The sequence below is a fragment of the Camelus bactrianus genome, chromosome 1, assembly GCF_048773025.1.
Source record: "Camelus bactrianus isolate YW-2024 breed Bactrian camel chromosome 1, ASM4877302v1, whole genome shotgun sequence".
NCBI lineage: Eukaryota > Metazoa > Chordata > Mammalia > Artiodactyla > Camelidae > Camelus > Camelus bactrianus.
The window spans coordinates 13,212,431-13,237,515 of NC_133539.1; the positions used below are offsets into that span (position 1 = coordinate 13,212,431).

Below are 25,085 nucleotides of genomic sequence, written 5' to 3' on the forward strand. Positions count from 1 at the left end.
CTTATTTGCAATCTCCTGCAGCTGGAGCATTTGATGAGAACATATTTTTCCAGCTGGGGTGTTCGCTGAACAGACTCTTGAATAAAACGTAATTAATAATTTTAAACACCTCATGTGGCAGTAGAGTTTTATTATAGGTGACAAAGTGGCCAAAGTTTTGGTAGCTTTGTGAAGGAATTCCACTGAAGTCGATGAAAAATCATGTAACAAACATGAAAATGGAATTAAATCTGAATGCCAGGTTTCTACTTTAAAACCTCCAGGAAAAAACGAAGAAAATTCAATTGAGAAAAAAAATGCATTAAGAAGACATTATGTGCTCCCACAAAGCGAGAATGTTAAAAGAAGCACTTACTTAGGGCTCCTGTAGCCCCTTAATTCAGGCCTTATTATGCATAAGAATTAGAGCCCATATGGTCTTCTATCAAATTGTTCCACATCACTGGGAAAGTATTTATTTCATCAATGTGAGCTAAGTATTTTTAAATCATTACTGAGAAAATGCAGCCTTCTAAAAAAATATATAATGTGTTCTTTGAAAAGAAGTCAACGGTCTCATAAAAACATCTCACCCATATTTGGTTGTAGAATCCGTTTGGCTTCCAACTAAAGTACTCCCAGTTCTTGCATATTTTAACACTTCCATAAAAGCTGTAAATGGTGGGGGGCGGGGTGCAGTCTGTTTTCACTCCATGCTGTAGGATTCACTAATGAAGACGAGAATGTGGAATTCCAAATATATAAACAGCCTTCAGCTGATGAAGAAATGAATCCTGCCAGACTGATAATTTGTCCAGAGGACCAAGACTCAAACCTCAGACACCTGACTTAACTCTCTCCTGAAACACAAGAAGTACCCGCGATGTAGGCTCTTTTTTTTTTTTTTTTAAACAGCGTGTAATTGCATTATAATTATCCACATCATAAAAATGAGTCAGTTGCAAAATGTTGGACATTAACACAGCCATTTTGACTGACTTTGTACTAGAGGAGTTATCTGGTTAATTGCTTGGCCGTAAGTGTTGGTTTGGTGGCTAAGGGTATTGAATATACCCTTAACATGAATTGTTAACGCTATCTTCTGCTGTGTTTGTAGCCCAAGTGAATCTTAAGAAAATTATTTCTGATTACGTTGGTTTGTGTGTGGACATTGAAGGATAAGACCTATGGATCAAACTGTTACTCTGCATCTACTTTCATTTACATACCAGTGATACCACAAGGCTAATGCTAAGAAAGAAAGGGCAATTCTTTGTATAGAGCTGCTTCTGTACTTCTTCTTAGAAAGTATAGACAGAGTAAAAACAATATTGTAGTTAGAACAAAAGAAAGGAGTAAAAATACCAGGAGTACAATCATTCCACTATCCAGCCCCAGGAATATTTATAAAGGCTGGTCCATTGTTCCATGTGCATGGTCTGTGAAGATGCTTACAGACGGTTCCAACATGAGGAAACTTGCACCCTGAAACAGAGCTTCCCAACTTCTCTGATAAGAATCAACTGGGGAGTTTATTAAAACAAATTAACAAACAAAAAACAAACTTCTGAGTCGCTCACATGGAGATTCTGGGAATCCGTTTATCTCTTTTGTGTTTTTAATAAAGCATTTTTTCCCCATGCCTATGATTCTTTTCATCCGAGAAACTGGAGGAAAATTATTCTAAAACTACTGATAACAAAAATGAAGGCCAATAGTTTACCAAATCTGTAAAACAAAATTAAAAATTAAACAATAGACTTTTTCTTTAAAAATAAATTATTGGAATAAATTTAAGGGTTAAGATTCTATACGAGACACTTCTATAATGAGGATAAAATTTCATTGGTTAATATTTCAACTTATTTGCTGAAGATTAGTTTAGCGTTCTCAAATTTCAAAATTAAAGGAATAAATAGAATAATTTTTTTTCATTGAAAGGAGAAAATATCCAAACAATGCATCTAGCAAATAAATATTTTAGGACATTCTATTACCAAGTAGTTGATGCTATTTGAAGAAAATTTAAGATTGAGATATAAAGAAAAAAATTAAAATCATCTATAATCTAATTTCCTAAAATTAACTGCTATTAACATTTCATTGAATATATTTCTAGACATTTTTTTAGTCATAGAATCTCAATATAATTAGGCAGTTTCTTGACAAATCTCAGTTCAACTTTTCTTTTTTCCTCTCATGTGACTGGAGGGTAGCAAAGGGCATGTTGGCAACCAGCAGAGTAAGCTGCTGGGAAATAGAGAATTAATAGTATTTCTGTTGTCTAACTCTCCTTCAGATGATTTTCATACAAGTTATGCAATCATACGTATTTTTCATTCTTTAAATCTTTACAATGGCTAAAAAGGAAAATATGAGGATCAGTCTTGCTTTTTTTATTCAGCTTTCTGATAACATTCTCCAATCAGGCATTGTTTGAAATGAAGCAGCCAAAGTTGCCACTGGTCATCCCTGTCTTGCTGAATGTCTAGACTTCTAATTAGAGCAGCCGCTGCCAGGAAGGACCACAGAGAGAACAGCACAGCCCAGAACATGTCATTGTGCCAGGGTGAGCCACCCAAGCCCTTCTGAGGTCAGAGGCTGATTTTAATTAAACCTAATTATCGGTGGGCCTTTTGAGGAACCTGAATTGCTTAGAAAATAAGTCTTTTTCACCTTTTCTCTGAGGAAAGATAACTATCTTTATTAATTTTATCACGGAAAGCCTCTTTTTGGAAAACTTTATTGAGGAATAATAGACAAATATAATTGTATATATTTAAAGTGTGCAACGAGATGATTTGATATAACTATATGTTGAGAATGATTACCAAGAGCAAGATAATTAACACATCCGTCATGTCATGTAGTTAACTTCATGGCATGGCGAGACTGCTTAAGATCTGCTCTCAGCAGCTTTCAATGATACCTTAGTTGCCACGATGTGCATTAGATCTTCTGAACTTATTCTTCTCATGTTGGAAAATCCATACTATTTGGACTGTATCACCCTGTTTTCTCCCCTCCCCCAGCCCCTGGCAATCACCATTCTATTCTCTGGACTTCTAATTAGATGTCTTTTATTTTTTTCTTTCTGATTCCATGTATACGTGACACTGTGCAGTATTTGTCTTTCTCTGCCTGGCTTACTTCATTTAGCAAAATGACCTCCAGAGTCTTACAAATAACAGGATTTTTTTCTTTTTTTAAAGGCTGAATAATATTTTATTGTATAAATATATTGCTTAATTGCTTTACCTATTTATTTGTCAAAGGACATTTAGGTTGTTTCTATATCTTGGCTATAGTGAATATGCTGCAGTGAACACAGGTGTGCAAGTATCTCTTTGAGATGCTTATTTCGATTCCTTCTGACATATACCCAGAAGTGGAATTGCTGGATCATGTGGCAGCCTCTTCCATGCCTCCCACTCACATCATGCAGCTCCAAGTTTGTCTGTTGTATTCCTTGCAACAGAGCAGGGGAGTCAGGAAGAATGTGTGGGCATTTGGAGGGACAATACAAGGGTAGATGGAAGACATACCAAATAACCACTAACACACTTGACAATTTCACTAGTCCTGAGTACATAGTGTTTTTTCTTGGTCCAGTCAGAAGTCTTGCGGGTTGTTGAGCCTGGGACATCCTGCTTCTAAAGCACTTTTTATTTGTTTGCTTATGTGCTTGTTTATATGTTCTTCACTCAGGGAACATAGTATGTGACTCTTTTCTGGCTCTTCTTCATTTTTCACTTTTTCATATGTACTTTTTTTGCTACTCTCTTTGATTCTTTTTCTCCCATGAATGAATTTCTTCTTAGTCACTTGCATGTCTTGCCCACTGTCGTCTCAGCTTTCCAAAGCCCTTCGGGTGGAAGGAACTTAGAGGTCTCCTCCACAGCTTTGGACATTCTACATGCAACCTGCTGTGAACATTTTAAGGGAAGATGACAGGTCTCCGTGGCCTTTTCATCAATAATGTCCCCCAAAGCCTTATATTTTATCAGATATTCTATCTGGTAAATGTCTATAAATTCACAAAAATATCTACAAAGTAAAGATGTGCAACTTAGTAAGAATGATGAAGTTCTTGTAATATCATTGGGATGTGAACTCTAACAGCGGTTCTGGGATGCTTGTGTTTAACGAGGGAAGTAGTGATTTCTCATGGACGTGATTCTGAGCCAGATAAGAATGTTCCATCAGGGGGCATGGTAGGGTAATTGTCTGCAGATTCATCTTGCAGGTTATGCTAAGTTCTCATCCCTCAGAGGTGTCCCTGAAGTTCCAGGAGCCCACCAGCTGTTTCAGAGGGTGCTTGGGAGTTTCAGTCCACTCTACTAGAATAAGATCCATACGCCACTGCTGCTTACATTCCACAGTTGCTCTATCGACCTCAAATGAACAACCCAAATTCAGTTTCCAATGGAAAGGAACTGGACCCCAGAAGCATGTACATTAGCAGAGGCACTGAGGGGTAGAAGGGCTTTCCTGAATCAGAGATAGGCTGATATGTCATAACTGACACTAGTTTGTAAACTGGGAAATATGCCAGTAGAATCCAAATGGCTGAATGTAAAAGAAGCTATATTTTGTATAGAAAATAAAACAATAAAGTAATATGTACACCCTGAAATGTGAACACACTGAGAAGTAGGTACACACTGTTTCAAAAACTACAAACCATATTTACATTCAATGATATAACCGTTATGATCAACATACCTTGGGGTCTGGGGAGCCATAGTATGAGTTCTATTATCTGGATAAATAATTTTCTTTTCTACTTCTTTTAAAATATAGACTAAAATGGAGAAACGCGATCAGAAGAAATCTGATTAGAAACCAGGATGTCCAAATTTCAGTGAATTCTTGAGTAGCTCAGGGTTCTTTTCTACATTAAAGTATTTTCTAAATGAAAGAGAAGAAAATTCAGGGATGAATCTCTGATATAATTAGCTTTTAACCTGTATTTGTAAAATCAATTATAGTCTATGTAATAATACATTATGTAAGTAAATCAAGATAAATAACCTTTTTTTCTTTAAAACAAAAGAGGAACAGGTTGCTTCAAAGTCTTGAAATGTGAATTATGCCAATCGGTCCTTTGGGAAATGTCTCTCTTAGTTGCAACTAATCCCCTTGGGAAAAAAGTGAATTCCATTGCTTAATGAGCATAATGGGATTTTCACGTAGAACAGAAGCTGTTGTCAAAGGGTGTGGGGACATACTGCAGAGCTTTCAGAGTGACAGTTTCTGACAGGGACAGAAGACCATGCTGGCTGGAGGGAAAAATCTCTTGAACACAGGTTCTTATCTTTCTTCGTTGAGACTTAGTTGAATATTTAAAACTTTCATATTTTAAGTTCTGAAAGAATGCAGGCTTAATTTTACAAAAACTATATTCTGACAAAGAAATGTAACAATTCCTGGCAATGAAGGTAAAAACTCTGTTCTCTAAATTTGAAAACTATAACTTTATCCATCAAAAATCCCAGAAGTGTTAAGATCTTGCCTTGTCAATAGCCTCTTAAAATAGTCTCAAGAAACAATTCCTCAAATCTTTAGTGAATGAAGCTGAAAATCCATAAAATACACTATCCTTAGGAAAAGAAATTCCATCTGGATAAAGTAAGCACTTTTATATACCTTTCTAGTATAAACACTGGCTCAAAGGCATGAATTTTGCATCCACTTTTTTATTTCCAAAGTAAAATCTATTCTGACTTGAACAGATGTTGGAGCAAAGTGCAAAGGCAAAAGAAATACCGCTGTGAGTTTTGTACATTATAATTTTTTTTTACAGAAACAGGCTTTCCATTTCTCTTTCCCAACTGCTCCCTGCAGAAATTTAAAGGGTGTCTTTGAGTGACAAGATTCTGAGATGGGATTACTGTAGACCCAGAGCACAGGAATGCCCAGTAACAGAGCATCTCCTATCATGCCCTTGGACTGTATACTTATTCTCAAAGCAGACAACTCACCCACTGTGGGTCTGTGTGGTCAGGAATCAACACACGTGATCATGCTTTGCCAAGTGCTACTGATACCTGCTTCTTTCAAAGCTCTGTCCAATGTATAATAAAATCATCGTGCAAGTAAAGTTTTTGCAAGATACAAGATCCATGACATCTCTTTGATGCACTGTTGAGTCATAAACCTGGCAATAAAGCTGAGACCCTGAGTTACCCAGTCTCTCACCATCACTTTATTAACAATCGTGCCTCTTGCTGTCACTTTCTTAACAATGGCACACACCAACAGCAATTCTGTTCTTGCCTTCAGTGAATTTCTCAGGATATACTTCCTGGCAAACTAGGTTTCTGCATGTTTCTTTTTTTATTTAGTCATTTGTGTCAGATACACATGGGCAATTGCTTATAAGCATTTAGTTACTTCACTTAGTTCTGTGCTTTTTAGGGGGTCAATGGATGAGTAATAAACGAAAATAAGGGTTTTGTAACCATACTGGCGCAATTCCAACCAAGTTCTAATATTTACCACTATTTACCAGATATGTGGCAGTGGGAAAGCTGTTTATCATCTCTAAGCCTTAGTTTGCTTTTCCAGAAAATAGAGATCAGATTTGCAAATATTAACTACTACATATAAAAATAGATAAAAATAACAAATTTATTCTGTGTAGAACAGGGAACTATATTCAATATCTTATAGTAACCTATAATGAAAAATAATATGAAAATGAATATATGTATGACTGAAACATTATGCTGTACATCAGAAATTGACACATTGTAATTGATACATTATAACTGACTACACTTCAATTTTAAAAAAGGAAACTAGGGATGGCAGTATATATCTCATAAAATAATTAACTGAAGGGATTATAGTAAGATAATAATGTAAATAATAACATAAAGCCCTTAGCACAGTGGTTGGCACTTAGAGAGTGCTTAATTTATATAGGAAATCTATCTTTAGTGCCTAAGCGACACTCCAGTAGAAAGGAGATATATTGGGAAGTGCTGTTAACTTTTTTACCTCATCACCGAGGTAGACACACTACACTCCAGATGGCTGAATCTACAACCAACAACACATTGGTGAGAAGGCTACTCTGCAAAGTGACTGTGGCCCACAGCTCCCTCAGTATAGACCTGGGCAGGCGCAGGGTTAGGAGAAGGTGAGTGAGCGTGGGCTTGAACTGCACCTTAAGGATCCTGACTTTATCGGCAGCCTAGGTATTTTATTCATCATAGATTTTTGTTAACATTTTTTGTATTGAGTTACAGTCAGTTTACAATGTTGTGTCAATTTCCAGTGTAGAGCACAATTTTTTCAGTTATACAGAGATTTTTTTTTGCATTACTTTTAGATTTTTAAAATATTGAACTGAAATACTACTTTTCTTGATTCCAGACTTTTTTGGTGTCCCCTTAAATTGTATATCCTAAATGAATGCCTCACTTGCCTCACCCTAGACCCAACCCTGGCTCCTGAGTCTTATGGTCCCCTCTCTCCTCACCCTAGCACGCAGAGGATGGCGTGAGTTCCTTTTCCCCTTGAGCTAGCTTTCATCAGTTGATTATGATGGTCCCAGGGTCATTGCGGACTCTCAGACCCACCATCAGCAGTCATTAGTGAATCCTCCTGTGCTATGAAATTGAATGCAATTTTAGCTCAATTTATGGTGCTCATTATGAACAAGTGTCTCCACCCTGTCATGCATTCCAGAATCCTATTGAGTTCCATGGCAACGAGAAAGGATTCCTACCCAGCTCTACAGGACATTTATGAGAGATAAGGTAATCAATGATCTCCAATCCCCAAGAACATTTTAGAGTTCATCCAATCACAAGCTACAATTCACTGTCCCTTGTCCTATGAAAAGCTGGACTCTGAATTCTAATGAAAATAATAAAATGTCTGACTAATTCCATCTTCAGAGAAGATTAGGCATCAGTGGAAAACTGGCACAGTGCTTGCAGAGTGCTCTCAGTCATTCAGCATTATCATATCTCTGTTGTCATGTCATGTTATCAGCTCTGTTTGGTAAGTTAAAAAGTTGAGAGACAGACAGATTTATTTATAAAGAATCCCAGTGGAAATTAGAATCAAAGCTATAAAAAGCATTTACAACTAGAGTTAACTTTTACGTCTGAAGTTTCTCACTCCTTTCTCCAGTCCTTGCAATTACATTGCCGGAGGTGCTCTCCCATTTGTAACATAGGAAGGATAAAATGTATCACAGTGCTTTCAGGTAATGTGAGTTACACTACCCAGTCCTGCACACAGATACCCACCTAATTTTGGTAAACTTCAGTATGTTCATATTGGTCAAGTTATAGGGCAACTTACTGTCCTGTTCTTAGCACTGAGAATCCTGCAACCCGGGCAACTCAGGATTGTTAGTCACCCTAGCTACTAACCAGAAATGTCTTCTACATTGCAAATGCACATTGATTTTTGTTTTTTCATTGTTCTTCCTGGTTGATTCACATTTTTAATGACTTACACAAAATACATTTGTTTAATTTCAGCATTTGATATTCAGAAAAGAATCAATCGTTACTCTTAGCTAGTACTTTGTATTTATGATTAGAGACTGGCCTTTGAAATACCAAGTATAACCATGGGACGATGTGTGTAATAGGCAAATTATACCTGCCTTGTTTGAAAACAACCACAGAAAATAACAAAGCAAAAAGTTTAAAGACACTGCAAATATATATTATGGAATTATAATTATACAACAACCTGATTAAAACCCAGATTAGATCATATTAATATTCCAGGCAAACCTCTTGGCTGTTTCCCCATTGCCTCTCTTGCTGGTAAAAACTCATACTCTGTTACTCACCCATTTCACAAACATACACTGACCACCTTTTTTCTGTGCAATGCTCTGTACAGTTGTTGAGACTATAAATACAACTTAGAGAGTTGAGGCTTATAGTTCAAAAGGGGTGACTAACAATAATAAATTAGTACCATACAAAAGTAAGAGGTGCCACAGCTGAATTCTGTTCAGCTGGAGGTGAAAAGGTAGGGGAAATGTTTAACTTATTTCCAGGAACATCTGTCCCAAATTGGCCAATATTTTCCAAATTTCATAGTCTTTTCCAATGCTCTGCCTATGATATACTCCCTTTGTTTCTGTACATGTCAAGATTCTATTTATCCTTCATAGCCAAACTAAAAGATACAGGAGATGTATCTTAACTCCAATCAAGATTTACTATTCATTTGTCTAATTTTTACAATTTGTTTTAGTATAGAATATTCATTAATGTACACCATAATATTGTAAACTATAAATAAATAAAAATATATTTAAAAAAAAGAATATTCATTTATGTTTCCATGATTGGTTATATATTTTTAAAATGATGGTTACCTCACACTATACACAAAATAAATTCTAAATCCATTAGAATACTTAATGTTTAAAAATCAACAGAAAAAAAAATTAGGCAATATTTCTCCAATCTTAGAATAGGGAGAAATTTTTAAGCGTTACAGCAAAAAAAAAAAAAAAATCATAAAGATAAAATGTCAGTTACAACTCTGGTTGCATTTAACAAAAACCTATATGGAATTAGTTTAATTTGAAAAGGGGAACTTATTATATGTCTATGGAGATGCAAAGGCAAAGATGTAGCTGCACCCCAGAAATAACTAGAAGCAGACACCTGAACCCCATTAAGATATTTTTCATCTCTGATCTCCCCTGTACATCTTCTTTCTCATCTCTGCACACGGCTCCCTTCATCCCTCTGTGAATATGATGAAAGGCCGTCATGTGCTGACAGCTGCTGAACTTCCAGTCTCATGGGTTGGGTCCCTGAAGAGAGATGAACTTGTTTTCTCTTGGTCCTCATATAAAAGTCCAGCAAAAGGGATTAGCATATATTGAAATACTCTGCTGTCACCATAGCACAACAGGCCACTCCGGCCTCACCACAAGAATGGTAAGGAGGCATGAGTGGGAAACAGTTTCCAAAAAGAAGAGTAAATGTCTTCACTATAAAAAGATGGATAAAATTACATAAAAATATAAAACTTTCATGATCAGAAAAAACAAGTTAAATAAAATTAAAAGGTATAGCAAAGTTAAAAAAAGTATCTGAAGCAAATATGGGAAGATAACTTATTTCTTTAATGTACAAATGCGCAAGATGAATATGGATACCCCACTCAAAATGAGCGAGAAGCAGGAATTAAGAATGGGAGAAATGGGGGAGAGTATACCTCAGTGGCAGAGCACATGCTTAGCATGCAGAAGGTCCTGGGTTCAATCCCCAGCACCTCTAATTTAAAAAAGAATTTTGAAGAAAGAACAATTACAACGAAATACAACAGGATGTCGTTAGAAAATGTTCAGCTTCATTAATAGTTAATGAAATGTGGGTTTAAATGACCATCAACTGCAAAGTTTTTGCCCAAGGAATTGATTTTTTTATTTACAGTGCCTAGAAATTCAGAGAAACGTGCACTTTTATGTACTAATGGTAAACATGTGAATTGATGCAATCTTTCCTGAAGGTAGTTAGGCAATATGCATCAAGATCTTTTAAAATGAACATATTATTAAACCCAGAAATTCATATAAAAGAATTGAGGAAATGAGCAATTTTTTCACAAAGATATATTGATTGAAGCATTATTTTTGATAGCAAAGAATTGTAAATAAAGATATTTCTAACAATAGAGTTATCTAAATAAACTTTTGTTTTTTGAAGTGGAGTATTATACAGCATTAAAATTATATTTTGCTAAGTATTAAATAATAGAGGAAATGTCATTAAGAGAAAAACACAAAAACACAACATCTTATGTGCAATATGATTCTAGTGTATATCTATATATTGAAAAGGAAAACAGATTGGAAGAAAATACACCTAAATCTTGATATTGTTAAGTCTCTGAGTGGTAGAATTTTAAATTTTCTTTTTCCTTTTTTTCCTATATTTTCTGAATTTCCAATAATGTACTTAGGTGTTAAAATAGGAAAAATAAATATTTAACGAGACCTCAAACTTTGAAATTTAAAAATCACTCTGACTAACTTTTGAGTCAATGAGGATATAATTTATGTATTTTAAAAAGATTTATAAAATAATAAAAATGCAAAAAACACATGTTAAAACATACAGAATACTGCCAAAGCTATATGGAGAAGTAAATGTGCAAACTCAAATGCTTTAATAAATTTTTTAAGAAGTGTAGACAAATTTATAAATTTTTTAACAGCCAAAATGACAGTAAATACAGTTTAGGTGCAAGGAGAGATCCACAAAAGTCACACTGGTGTTATTTTTTTTTAATTTCTCAAAAAATCAAACATTGATTCCTTGGTATTTATTGTGAGGGGAGGAGTTACTGCTTCCTTACGTTAGCAATTTACCATGTTTTGGCCTGACAAAATAATATGAAAATTAATATACTTGATTTGCAACCTCATGTTTTAAGAACATTTGAGCTCAAAAGAACACTCATGTAATTATATAATAGCTCAAGCATTTAATTAAAGTATGGTCAATGCAATAAACAACACAACAATGGTGGATATTTGAAGATAATGAGCAGAAAAGTCAGCAAAAGAGAATAGTCCAGAACTTAAGTTATACAAGAATACAAAATATGATGAATTCAAAGGTTGTGTAACACATTAGTAGATATGTATAAAAATATATATACAAGTTTTATATATCTATATAGATATAGATATAGATTATATTAGTTTTTCCCCTAACACCATATACCAGAATAAACTTTAAATGGACAAAATAACTAAATTATAAGAAATAAAAAAGTTTAAAATCCTAATAGTAATAATATATGTAAATATTTATCAATTTGATGGATAGAGGAGAAATTTTTAATTGTAAATATTCCCGTAGTCTCGCAAGGCTAGATTCAATTATTGTTAACAAGTGACTCACCCGCAGAAGAAGGGCTTTAAATAGCCAAAGATATTTTCCTGCTAAAATGCCAAAGTGAGTCTGTTACAGGTTCTGCTTCACATTTTATCCCTCTGAATTCCAGGCTGAGGGAGTAACTCTATTGTCCCCACCACCAGGACCGAGAGAAACAGAAGAAAGTTGTCTCACTGATTCTTCCTTCTGTCCAGGGAAATGACTCATGTAAATTCTGCTCACAAGTCATTGGACACAGCTCCAGTCAAAGACAGTCAGGTGCAATCCATTCATACATTCAGAAAGGAAAGAACCAGAAATATTAATAACTATTACAAATGTCTCATGTTTGAAGGAAAAATAATCAAATATTTGACATTATAAAAACTTGAATTTCTCTGCCTAAAAATCTAATCAGCATTAAGAGCTGAATAATAAGCTGGAAACATTTGCAAAAAAAAAAAAAAATGTCAAATGCTTTGCATCCTTAAGATAAGAGAGCAACTTACATCAATAACAAAAACAATGATATCTCAAGATATAAAAAGACAAAAGACAGAAACATATAGTTTAACATTACAGACGTACCAATAGGTAGTAAATAAGTTTTAAAAATTAAACTCATCTGTATTCAAAGGGATGCAATTTTAAGTAATAATAAATACTTTGTCTGAAACTAACATAAAAACCATACAGATTTTCAGCAAGATTGCCGTTCAGTTGGGGATTTCTACACAGTGGATGCAAGTATAAATTTGTCATCCTTCATTTCTGCATGGCAATGTAAAGTTATGTAACAAAAGCTTACGACTGAATAGCTACATTTCAAAGCATTTTTCTTTCAGTGAAATCATGGAACACACCAAATGTCAATCATAATAGGATTAATAACAGTAAAGAATTAGTAACAACTTACCAAAAAAAAAAAAAGTGAGATTAATTAAGTCAACCATGATCTATCCAAACAATAAGGTATTAGACAACACTAAAAGGGAGGGTTGTTTTGGGGGGAAGATGTCCATGGTATGGTGTTAGTGAAAATGGCAGGAGATAATAGGATAGTCCCATCTTAATTATTTTAAAGAAAATTCAGAAATGTATAGTTATGAATAAAATAGAAGGAAATTCACCGAAATGTTAATAATAATTGTTTCACAGTGGTGTGATGAGATTTTGTTGTTTTTCCCCTTCTTTCAACATTTTACTCAATTTACAAGTCTGTACTTTTTCAATAAAATTATTTAGGGGGAAAAATGATGTATGCACACACACCAGACTGTGGTGTCCATTGTGGGAGTTCACAGAGAACAGCGTATTTTAAAATATATGTAAATGAGCAGCAAAGAGAATTTCCAGATTTCAGCACTTTTAAAATAAATGGCACATGTTTCTCCAAAAGTTCCTCTAAGCAGCATTCCAAACACAGATCCCTCTGTGACATGACATTTAACTGTGCTTTATTTTTGATCGACTTGTAGCTTTCCTGAATATGCATATTAGTTGAGTTTATCTCTCTTCATCTGGGACCTAAATGTTTCACAAAGAAATTTTCTCTGAGAAATGACTTCCATAGAGTTTATTCATTATTCATGTCAGTGCAAACTCTGTTCATTTTATAGTGTTAGATATTAGAATGTGACTGAGCAAATCTAGAAGAGTATGTGCAACTGAAATACTTTCTGGACTCTAGGTGACTTGAACAATAACAAATAGAAAATTCCAATTTGAGACTCTTTAACAGAAGGGGAATGTAATAAAATATGTGAGTGTTTAAATTTGAGATTTTGTAATCTTTTTAGATGTTCTAAATGACTGTTGTTGCCTAGTATACCATTTTGAACAATGTTTTAATCAGTGAATGAAAAATTTCATTAAAAGGACTTTTTTTTTTCAAATAAATAGGCAGAGATATTAAAACCTAAAGGAAAAGAATAAGAAAAAGAAATAAGAACAAAATGCAGCAAAAGCCTTTGCATTTTAAAACATTTACATCATGTTAAGAACTTGCATCTTGCCTACAACATATCTTTGAGATGATTAATTAAAAGATCTTTTTTTCATAGAAATACAATCTCCATGCTTAGATTATTCTTGTAAATGGGAAAAAGAGGTAAAAATTGATAGTATGAATCTAATATTAGTTTTTCAAAAAAAACTGTCATATCTAGGGTGTTTATATTTCTGATCAAGAATTTGATGTTTAACTTTTCACTAAAATGAGCACAAAAACAGCATTTAAGACCACAGATTATTTAGTCAGTCCCAAGGAGAGCAGGTCACTAGATCAAATTTTTTAAAATGTGTTTCTCAGGATAGCAATTCCACTGCACATCCTAGTTGCAAGGAAAACTATCCTATAATCAAATGAATTTGAGGAACACTGGGTTAAAGAGAGTCAAATTGCTTTCTTTACTATAGGACTTCTGAGAGATTTTTATATGTTATTGTGCAGTGTGAATTTCCAGAAAGGGATGGTACTCAGCAGTGCTTCCCAAACTTATTTGACCACTGAACTCCCTTTGTGTGTGGCATCTCATGGGTGACTTCTATGCACACACATTGGTAAATACTGCTCTGTCAGAGCTATGAGCTTCCATTTGTTCTGGCTTCAGACATCAGTTCTCATTTTTAATAGCAGTATTTCCTTCTCAGCAAGAAGAAATTCCAGTTGAAGAAACAGCAGAAATAGAGGGGGAAGAAAACCAGAAAAATATGATGAAATGTCTACCACAGCTTCCCCGAACTGTAGGTTGTGAACTTAGCATATTCCATTCATTTAATTAATAAGTAGATAAATGAAACCTTTCGTCATTTAAATGAGATGTTAAAAGTTAAAAATATAGTTGCTCTCAAGAGATATTCAAGTGATCACAGACTTGCATAAGAATAAATGTTTGGCATGAATCCTTTGGCACTATTCCTGGTTCTCGCCTGAAATCTGTAGTTGAATAGGAGATGAGCCATTCCTCCATGATGTGAAGGTGCTGGCAGTCTGATGAGAATGAGCGTTTAGAGAGGATCAGAGCTCTGAAAGTGCTCGGGGACAATGGGCCATAATGGTTGAGAGGAGCAATCAACTGCTAAAAAGGCAGTGATGGGGAAAGTCAGGCAGTCTCTGTGCACCTCAACAACCACCCTCCTTCCCTGCCTCTCTCATAAGCCCCTTCGTCTTGGCAGAACTTCCTACTTTATCAGACAGGATGCTAAAGCCCAAAGAAGAGACTCAATTCAACTGAATGGTCATTTGTTGGAGACAATGCACTGCGTCAGAATCATTGCATTTAGTCCTGGCAGAGAGGGTGAAGTAACAATTTACTCTGTCCCTACCCTCAAGAAACAGTTAGACTCCCAACTTAACAATCTTACATCAAAATGAACTTCTCAAATATGCACTAGATTATATGTCATCAAAAGAGAGGGGGGAGTTCACCCCTGGCTGTAAGAATCAAGAAAGACTCCACATTGCAGGGGACAGAGTGGGTTTCTAGTTTCTAATAGAGTAATTGACTGCTGTACAAAAGGTTGTTTCTATACACACACACACACACACACACACACACGTATTTTTTATTAATGTATAGTATAGTCAGTTTACAATGTGTCAGTTTCTGGTGTACAGCATAATGCTTCAGTCATCCATGAACATATATATTCGTTTTCACATTCTTTTTTTACCATAGGTTACTACAAGATATTGAATATAGTTCCCGAAGTAGTTTCTTTCTTTCTTTTTTTTTCTGTGATCTACCACCAATGGTTCACCCTCTCCCAATTGATTGGAAGCACTGCTGAGGGTAAGAACCAAGTGCTTTCATCCCTCACTGTGGCTAACATAGTCTTAGACATGACTGGGTAGCCAATGAAGTCTAATGAACTGAATTAAATTGCATATTGAATAACACTGGAGTAAGAGTACCTTTGGCTTTGGATAACTTTTTTTTCTTTTATGTGCAACTCCAATTTATTAAGAAAAAATTACTGGCAGCATCTACTAAACTGCCCATAACCCATAGCCTTTCCCTTAACTGGCCTTTCCCATAACTGGAATAATTGAAGAAATTCCTTACCCCACTGACATATTTTCTTCCTCCTCAAAAGCCATTCCTGCTGAATTCATTCAGTAATCTTTGAGACATCAAGGAGAGAGCTTGGGCACGGTTATTGTCCAGGGCAGGGGACCTCAATCTCGTTCTCCCTTTACAAAGGACATGATATCTGAAGACACTTGTAGTAGGTTTGGGCTACAGCCAGACCATTGAGTCTGTCCTCATCCTTACCCACAGCTCTGTCCCTACCCAGGACTTCTTGAAAGGTAAAAACCCAGGTATCCCTTATCCTTTCACTCTTCATTAGGTCAAGAAACACCTGCTTCCCACCCAAATTCACCTGCCATGAAATCTTTACCAGGACTGTTTTAGTCTCCAGAAGTAAACAACAAGAGGTAAGCTGAGTGGGAAGAGAGTATTTATCTAAGGGGATCAGAATTTAAATGTGTAGCCTTGAAATTAAAGGTGCAATAAATGTAAGTGTATAGTAAATTGCTTATAAAGTAATAAACTAGAATTATAGATGTGGCAATAAAGAGAGGCAATATAATACTGTATATTTAAGGAGCAGCTATCAGCAAAGGAATAGATCAAATTGCCATCTTGTTTTCTGTTGACAGCTTCTGGAATGGCTATTATTCCACAGGAAAGCAAAATGGGAGTCAACACCACTAAAGCTTCCATCTCCTGATTGTCAGCTAATAGCTTTATCCTTCCTTCCTGGGCGACCTTGAGGGCTGTCACATCAGGTACACAACAGCTAGTTAAGGCAGTAAGCAGGGTTCATGGAAACCCAATTTCCATGTTTATTGTATGTTCAAGAAAAATGTTATAAACAAAGAAACTCAATGTATTGTGTGGTACAGCTACTTAGATTTATTTGCAAAATCATTAGAGAGCTAGAGATTGTTTTTGGAGTACTAAATAAAGTAACATTTTTACAAAGAGGGAAAAAAATGCAGTAATTATAAGCAGCCACTATTGAAACTTTCTTAAGACAATTGGGATACTGTATTAGTTTCCTGTGGCTGCTGAAACAAGTTATCACAAACTGGTTGGCTTAAAACAACAGGCATATATTCCCTCACAGTTCTGGAGGCCAGAAGTCCAAAATCAAGTCATCAGCAGGCTCACACTTCCTCCGAAGGCACTAGGGAAGATTCAGTTCCTGGCTCTTCCAGCTTCTGGTGGCTCCAAGCATTCCTTGGCTTGTGACTGTATCTCTCCTGTGTTTGCCTCTCTCTGTCTATACTTGCTCCTGGGTGATGTCATCCAGTTTTACGGCTTTAAATACAACTTAAACATCACCTTCGGTGATGACTCCCAAATTTCTATTTCCAGGTCAGAACCTCGCCCACAAAATCCAGACCAATAAATGTGACTTCTTGGTTGACACCTCTGCTGTAACAGACATTGTAAAATCATCATACTTTTTCTTCATCTTGATGAACGGCAATATCAGGCCAAAAATCTGATGTCATTCTTGATCATCTTCTTCTCACCTAGAGTTCCTCAGCAAGTCCTGCCAGCTCTACTTTCAATTTTTATTTAGAACTCAACCACTTTTTGCCATACCACAACACCTGTACCAGACCGTCATCATCTCTCACCTGGATTATTGCAGTGCCCCTTATTATAATAGCCTATTATCAAACCCTCTCCAGGAGCAGATCTCTCTGCAGCTAATCTTGCCCCTTTCCCCACTTCAGTCTGTTCTTCATACAGAAACCAAGAAAACCTGCTACCTGTGCAGGACATAGACTTCTGTGGCTTCCATTTGTGTCCATGCGATCACAAAGCATTACTATCCATGCCATAGCTTGAACTCATTGGTGCAGGAATCTATGAAAGAGAGAGAGAGAAAAACACTCCCATGGTAAAGGGATTCTACTACCTAAATTTGTACTGAGATTTCAAGTGAACACTTCTCTGCTTACCTTAAATCACTGTGCTATAAATTCAGAATCCTGTTGGAAAAGAATGTTACATGCATAGATGTGATTTCTGTTAAAATTGTCCATTTTCAGTTTCAAAGCTCCTGGGGTAAAAAATAAGATGATGTATAGCTTAGCATGGACTGCTAAGACAAATACCATACACTGGGTGGCTTAAACAGCAAATATTTATTTCTCACAGCTCTGGAGGCTGGGAAGTCCAAGTCAAGATGGCAGCAGATCTGGTGTCTGGTGAGAACAGGCCTCCCGGCTTGTAGACAGCTATCTTCTCTCCCATCCTCACATGGTGGAGAGAGAGAATCTTCCTCTACTTATGGGGCACTGATCCCACCATGAGGGCTCCGCTCTTAGGATGTTATTACTTCCCAAAGTCCCCACCTCCAAATATATCACATTAAGGCTTCCACACATAAATTTGGTGGGGAGGGGCACAAACAGTCCATAGCATTCTGGCCTTGGCCCTTCCAAAATTCATGTCTTTCTCATGTGAAAATACATGCATTTCATCCTAACAGCCTCAGAGTTCTTAAGGTGTTCCAGCATTACCTCTAAAGTCTAAAGCCAAAGTCTCACCTAAATTTCACCTAAATCAGATACAAGTTAGGCCCCAGGCCATCTCGAGGCAAGATGCTTCCCCAGCTGTGAACTTGTGAAGCCCAACAAGCGATGTGCAAAATACAATGTTGAAACAGGCCTAAGACAGATATTCCCACTACAAAGGGGAGAAATCGAAAAGAAGAAGACAGAGGTGACAGCAACGTCACCACACAGCTCAGTGAGCAGTTGCCGTGGCTCAAGGAGGCCACACCCCCGAGGATTCCCTGGGTAGCCCTGTCCCCACGCCTCCAGGTCACCTCATTCAAAAAGTTGATTTTGAGTTTTAAAACTACTCCAGAATGTGGGCACATACCTTATTTTTCACATCCTTTGTTGAGTGAACACATGTGGCACCTTTCCTCGGGTGAGAGATGCACCAGCGTCTGTTCCTCTTAGCAGAATACAACAGGAAATACCAAGATGAGGACCCATAGGCCCTCGTAAACAAAGCCCAAATACACACATTTATTAAGAGAAAAACTGCTCATTTTCCACAACTCATCTAATTTGTGTGAAATCCAACCTCTTCCACTTTCTGATCCATTCCTTCTGTTTGGACAATGTGTTCTAAATTATCATTTGCCTTGACCTCAGGCTGTAAATGTTGGATGAGTTGAAGAAGAGACTTGGGATATGTGTCAATGATGACCTACAAGCTTCCTGTTGGTGGTAAGACAGAGGCTGGTCCCTAACTATCTGATTCCAATTCCAGAATATATGTTGGGCGAGGGGGAATTTCCCCACACCATCAAGCAGTTCTCCAATGCCAGCTGGGTGTCCTACAATTCAGCTCAATTCTGACACCACCTGTCTGGAGGTGGTGTCACAGATTCCACAGGTTAAAGGATCAGTCCTACAAAACTTCCTTTTCCTTCATGTACATCTGGATTGTCACCTGTGCCTCTGACTGCCCAGGTTTAGGTTGGAGCTCCAATGGCCATTTCGTTGGGTTTGATTAATTTTCTAGGGCAGCTTGCAGAACTCAGAGAAACATTCTACCTACTAGATGACTTGTTTATTGCACAAAGATATACCTCAGGAAGAGATGCATAAGCAAGGTATGCAAAATGAGTGTGGGTTTGCATGCCCTCTCTAGCCACACCACTCTCCCCAAATCTTCACATGGTCACCAATCTGGAAGCTCTCCAAAACCCATTCTTTTGAACTCTGTAAAGTCATCACATAGGCACGGTTGATTAGATCATTAACCATTGGCAACTGAACTCAGTCTCCAGTCCCACTCCCCTCGCTGGTTTATTCTTTTAAACCCAGGTACATGCAGCTTTAAAAGACAACTTTATACTGAAGAAACAACTTCAAGATGAGCAGGCAATTCTACAAGGAGAAGTCAAGGGGCTGGGACTGAAATTTCCAACCCTCTAGTCATATGGTTGGTTCTCCTAGCAACCAGCCTCCATCCTAAGGTGTTTTCCAAAAGCCACCTCATTAATATAACAAAAGACTCCTTTATTGATCTCATCACTTGAGAAATTTCAAGGGTTTTAGGAGTTTAGCTCCAGAAACGAGGTTGGAGACCAAATATACATTTCTTATTATAAATTACAATATCACATATGGCCAGTCTAGAAGGACTAATTTATGATCTGTACTCAATCTTATTCATGTAACAGAAAACAGAAAATATTTTTATATAGTTCATATAATAAAAATAGAAAAAGAAAAAAATTTTTGAATGAAAATAATTTTAAAAAAATCACAGAGGGAAATCATTTCAATGTAAATCTGTCCATATATGACAACTGACAATAAATACATCCTCCATTGCTTGAGCCCCCACCCCCCAAAAAAATAGAAAAAATAGTTTATGTGAAAGATGCTAACAATACTTCTTACACTTTGGGTACATGTGAGGTGTGACTGCAAGCGATGAAAGTGAACATGGGAAGCCCAGGCACGTGGACGTGGAGGTTTCTCACCCTCCTGCACTCCATCTGTCATGCTCCACTTCTCAAGAGTTACAATTAAAAAAAAAAAAAAAAAAAAAAAAAAAAGCTCTTTTTTAATCTTCATTTGGTTCCTTGCCTCCATTTGAGGAACTCACAAATTCCTGCTTACTTTCCTCACACACTGACTTGGCTGGGACAATTTAGAAAAAAGCAAAGCGGTCGGGGTGGGAGGGAGAGCTCCACCTCTCTTCCTTGAAACTAAGCTAGTTTCTTAGCTTTGCTTTTTCTAAACCTTCCATGGCCCATCGAAGTTATAAGAGAAGTCATGCTCAGCTCAGCTTAAGTAACAGAAAGAGAGAGAATTGACCTTAGGAGAAAAGGAACAGGATGGGTAGAAAAGGGAGAGACAAGAGCAGATAAGGAAGAGGAACAGAGGAAGGAACGAGGTCGGAGTTCCTCCTCTGGAAACCGTGGAACCCGGGCATCCAGAAGCTGATTACACGGAGAGCCCCAAAGACTTCGAATGTCTCACTGACAAGCTCACACCTACAAATCTCAAAAATAAATGAATAAAGAATGCATGTGTCCTTAGGTGTGCGTCCCTCAACTCCTCCTATCAAAGACGCTGAAACTCAATTCTGTCAAATTGGCAGCTATGAGAAGGAAGAGGAGTGGGGAGTGGCTGACTCTTAGAGTCTGCTCCTGAATGAGGTCTGGCTCCTATAAATAACTTTCTTCTGTTTCTATGAGATCTCACTTTCTCGGGGCTTCCCCAGTCCTGTGTATACCTCACTTCACTGTAGGTTTTTGGTATCTGTCAGCACTCCTCTATTAGGAAAAAAGGAGAGTGTGTTGGAGTGTTGAGCTAATGATGCCATTTATAATGCTTATTTGGTGAAGGAATGAAAGGCAATTGTCCCCAAAATGACAAAATAGGGTTTACCTACACACCCACCTAAGCATGTAACAGAAACAGTTGATATTCTTTTAAACCCAGGTACATTCAGCTTTAAAGGACAGCTTTATACCAAAGGGGGGATTGTGAGGTAAGCAGGCAGTTCTTCAACAAGTGCCAGTTCCCCTTTTTTATTCTTATTATCCACATGTGGTAATACTAACTTGTTTCTGGGGCATGATTGAGGGTTCAGGGAACTTTCACTGCATTGCATTATTTCCCTTACAGAGCAGTTCTCCAGAGTAAGCAAGTCAGCATTGTCGGCCCATATTTAGAGCTGAAGGACATCAGCAGTAACCTGGTGAAGTGACCATATATATATTATATAATAATAAATAGTAATGATATATATGAGAACCAAACATCTAAGTTTGTCCTAGACAAGGCTTTGTGATTTTGAATAACCTGGGCAAGATGTGTGATTTCTCTCTTCACTTTTTCATTTATAGGAATGGGAATACTACCTCCTACCTTGATTATTATAAGGCTGAAATGAAATGTTAATAGCGAAAGAGCTATTTCATAGTAACTTTCTTCCTGATATTTAAACATTCTTTTCAGAGAGAAAGTAGGTGAACTGAGGTTCAAAATTCAGAACTTCTGATTCCAGCTCAGGTATTCGTTCCCTCCTACCAGCCTACCTTATAGAGATTAATGGTGCTCACATCTGTACCAATGGCTAACTTTTCTCCTAAATAGTTGCAGGCTGAACATCTTAAGATCCTTTGGTCTCCATAAGGATGGTGATTCTGAATAAGATATAGTCCATCTTCATGAGAGTTCTCACCATGTCCCTGGGGAGATGGGCAATAACAAGCAATTGCTAATTATTGCAATGGAAGCCCTAACACAAGTTTCTGATCTTAAGTTGGGGCTAATTCCAATTGTGGGTCAACTGGACAGTAGCAGTCAACCCATCATATGTTCATCTTCTTTTGGTGACCAAGTGTCTATTGTGTGAGCTTACCATCTCACTGTTGAGCATCCACTAACAGTTCTGAGAGAAACTGAAAGTCCTTCCTTCCCTCCCCCAGGACCTGCTTATCATCATCTGACAAAAGAAAAAGACAAAGTCGAAGAACAGAATATTACTCAGGTTGATTTTACAATAAACATCCAACATGATTCCACAGGAAAAGGTTAACATGGTCACATACATGGTTACATAGTGTTCAATTCTGGTTTCTCTGAGAACAGAGACATTATTTCCACATTCATCTCATACATCAGTCTATAAAAGCCAGAGACATTTCCAAAAACCTCGTAGCTCCTAAAAACTGGCACTAGTTGGTTGGTTATTTAACAGAGAAAGTTTATTTAGAAAGAAATTGCTCCCCCCAAATAATTTTAACTTAAAAATGATAGATAAGTATTTGTCTACTATTCTTTCAAAATAGGATCAAAGTAACTTCTTTGAATGACAGTCTACTAATTGGGGTTCTTTTCCTCAGAAAGAATATACATAAATCATACTTGTGCCTGTGATGTTTGTAATTTTCAGTTTCAGATTTTTGCGTGTTTTTTTTTTTTTGAGTCAAGAGAGAAATCGAAGCATTTGCAAATCAATCTAACAGACACAAGTTTGCTAAAAACCTACGACTGAACTTAAATAAGGAATCACTCAATAGTAAGAGCAGATGAATAACAATCCACTAGTTATAAGTATTCAGTATTCTATGCATACTGATTAATACGCTTTTTCAAAGAAAGTGAGGATTCTTGGTCAGTCAAGGAGTAAGTTAAGTGGAGGCCAGTTAAGAGTCTTTACTGTATGTTCTGTGTCTGTGGATAATCCCAGGACAGCTCTTAAAGAACGTTAAGAATGTACAGTTAATAATACTCAAATTGCCTCTATCAACACCAGAGTCAGAGCTGAATGAGGTTTTAAGCGCTGATATTTTGATATTTTGTATTGTTTGTGATGGGATCCTCATGTTTAAGATCAGAGGCTGAGTGCAAGTGTTTGTTGAGTGGAGGAATTATTTCTCCAAAGATGGGAAGCAGGTTTGCTTTGGGGCAGGACTAGTTTCTCAAAACAATGAAACAAACAAAAATAATCCACAGCTTTTTGAATCTGCCCATGCACTTTGTAAAGTACTAGAATATGACCCCAGAATTCTAAGCCACAAAGAACAGAAGACATGTTTTCATTCTGAAAAAAAAAAAAAATCTAAGTGCATATATGGCTCATTTTCACCCCACTCAACTCTGAGTGATCCCTCTGGAGTCTAGAATGTCTGTTTCTGAATAGAAGAAATTTCATTCTTAAAATGGATGGCCCTACCAGAATGCAGCTCAAATTGTGTTTAGGTTCACCGCCGTGTGATTCATTTCCAAACTGTCAAAAATCACTCTCCATCATCTCATCAATTATACTTTATATGGTGCTAAATATCTGGAATGTATTTGCCATCTAATAGGTATTACACAGACCAATATTGGATTTGAAATCTTAAGCACACAGGAATGAAGTTTTATCCGCATCTGAAATATGCTGATAAACTTAACTTTTAACGTTGGGTGTGGGATCTGTTCTGCCCACTTCTGTACTTTTTCTTTTGGGCCTTTTGTTTTGATTATTTGTATTCTTCATTTTAAAAATGCAAACAAATAATGTAACTAATGCTTCTCATGCATCTCTTTTGCTTCTACAGGAGGGATTTTTGAAACTGTGGAAAATGAACCTGTTAATGTTGAAGAATTAGCGTTCAAGTTTGCAGTCACCAGCATTAACAGAAATCGAACCCTGATGCCTAACACTACATTAACCTATGACATCCAGAGAATTAACCTTTTTGATAGTTTTGAAGCCTCACGGAGAGGTAACTATTTTCACACTTTTAAAAGCTTCTTTGGGTGATAGGTCTGCTCTACAAGTCACCTTCTTCTTGCTACCTTCCCTTTTTCAAAGTGGACATCTCTGTGCAAATGGGCTGCAGGAAATCTGTCTGGATGTCGCTGTCCAGCACAGTCTGAACCACCCTAATGGATGTCGCCGAGCTCTGTTTTCTGGGCCTTTCTGATTACCTTACCCTTCAGTGCCCTCCACTCTATGATTAACTGGTTCAGCTGTGAATGGAAAATGTCAAGCTTGATCTGTTTGTTCCTTCCTGAGGCTGAGATACCACCATGAAATTGTACAGTGCAGTCAAATAAAACTTTGTGGAGGTCATACCCACCGAGCATGTGGAAATGCCCACAACACACAGAACATACACCCTGAATTTTAACAGGTTATGAGCTACTGGGTTTACCTAGCATCTTCTCTACTTTTTTTTTTTAACTCCTTTCCACAAGATTATAGAAATGTGAGGATTACAAAAATCAAATCATTATGTTGTGCACCTGAAATGAATATAATGTTACATGTCGATTATACCCCAATATGCAATTTTTAAAAGGGGGGAAAGTAAGAAAATAAATGTATGGACTCATACAATTTAAAAAATACATAAATAAAGCAGGGGACTTGGTGTCAGAGAAGATTTAAATCGGTGAGAACTGTCCCGGCATTTGATTCTCTTTTTCTCCTGAACGGAAAACAGGTTCCCAAAAAGTAATCTAATTTGCGTGCAGGCAGCAAATTTTGTCTCATGGAAAGAATCACTGGCCTTGTGGGGCTCGTTCACACGTCCCCCAGACGCTTCCAACGTGACCCTTTGAAGCACAGCCACACTCGGCATATTTGAAGCTTGGGCTCTAACTAGGGACTTGTGGAGGCTCCATACGGGTGTTTGTGCGGGAAGGTCGTCCCAGAGCAGGAG

At 36.9% G+C, this 25,085-nt stretch overlaps 1 protein-coding gene across 6 annotated transcripts in view; it reads left to right on the plus strand.

Annotated features, from left to right (window-relative positions):
• GRIK1 (glutamate ionotropic receptor kainate type subunit 1) overlaps nt 1-25,085 on the plus strand; it is a 354,894-nt gene that overhangs the window by 193,262 nt on the left and 136,547 nt on the right. For all 6 annotated transcript variants that reach the window (XM_074360752.1, XM_074360753.1, XM_074360763.1 and 3 more), the window contains exon 2: nt 23,976-24,143. In XM_074360752.1, the coding sequence (XP_074216853.1) occupies nt 23,976-24,143 (168 nt within the window). The remainder of the gene's footprint in view (nt 1-23,975; nt 24,144-25,085) is intronic.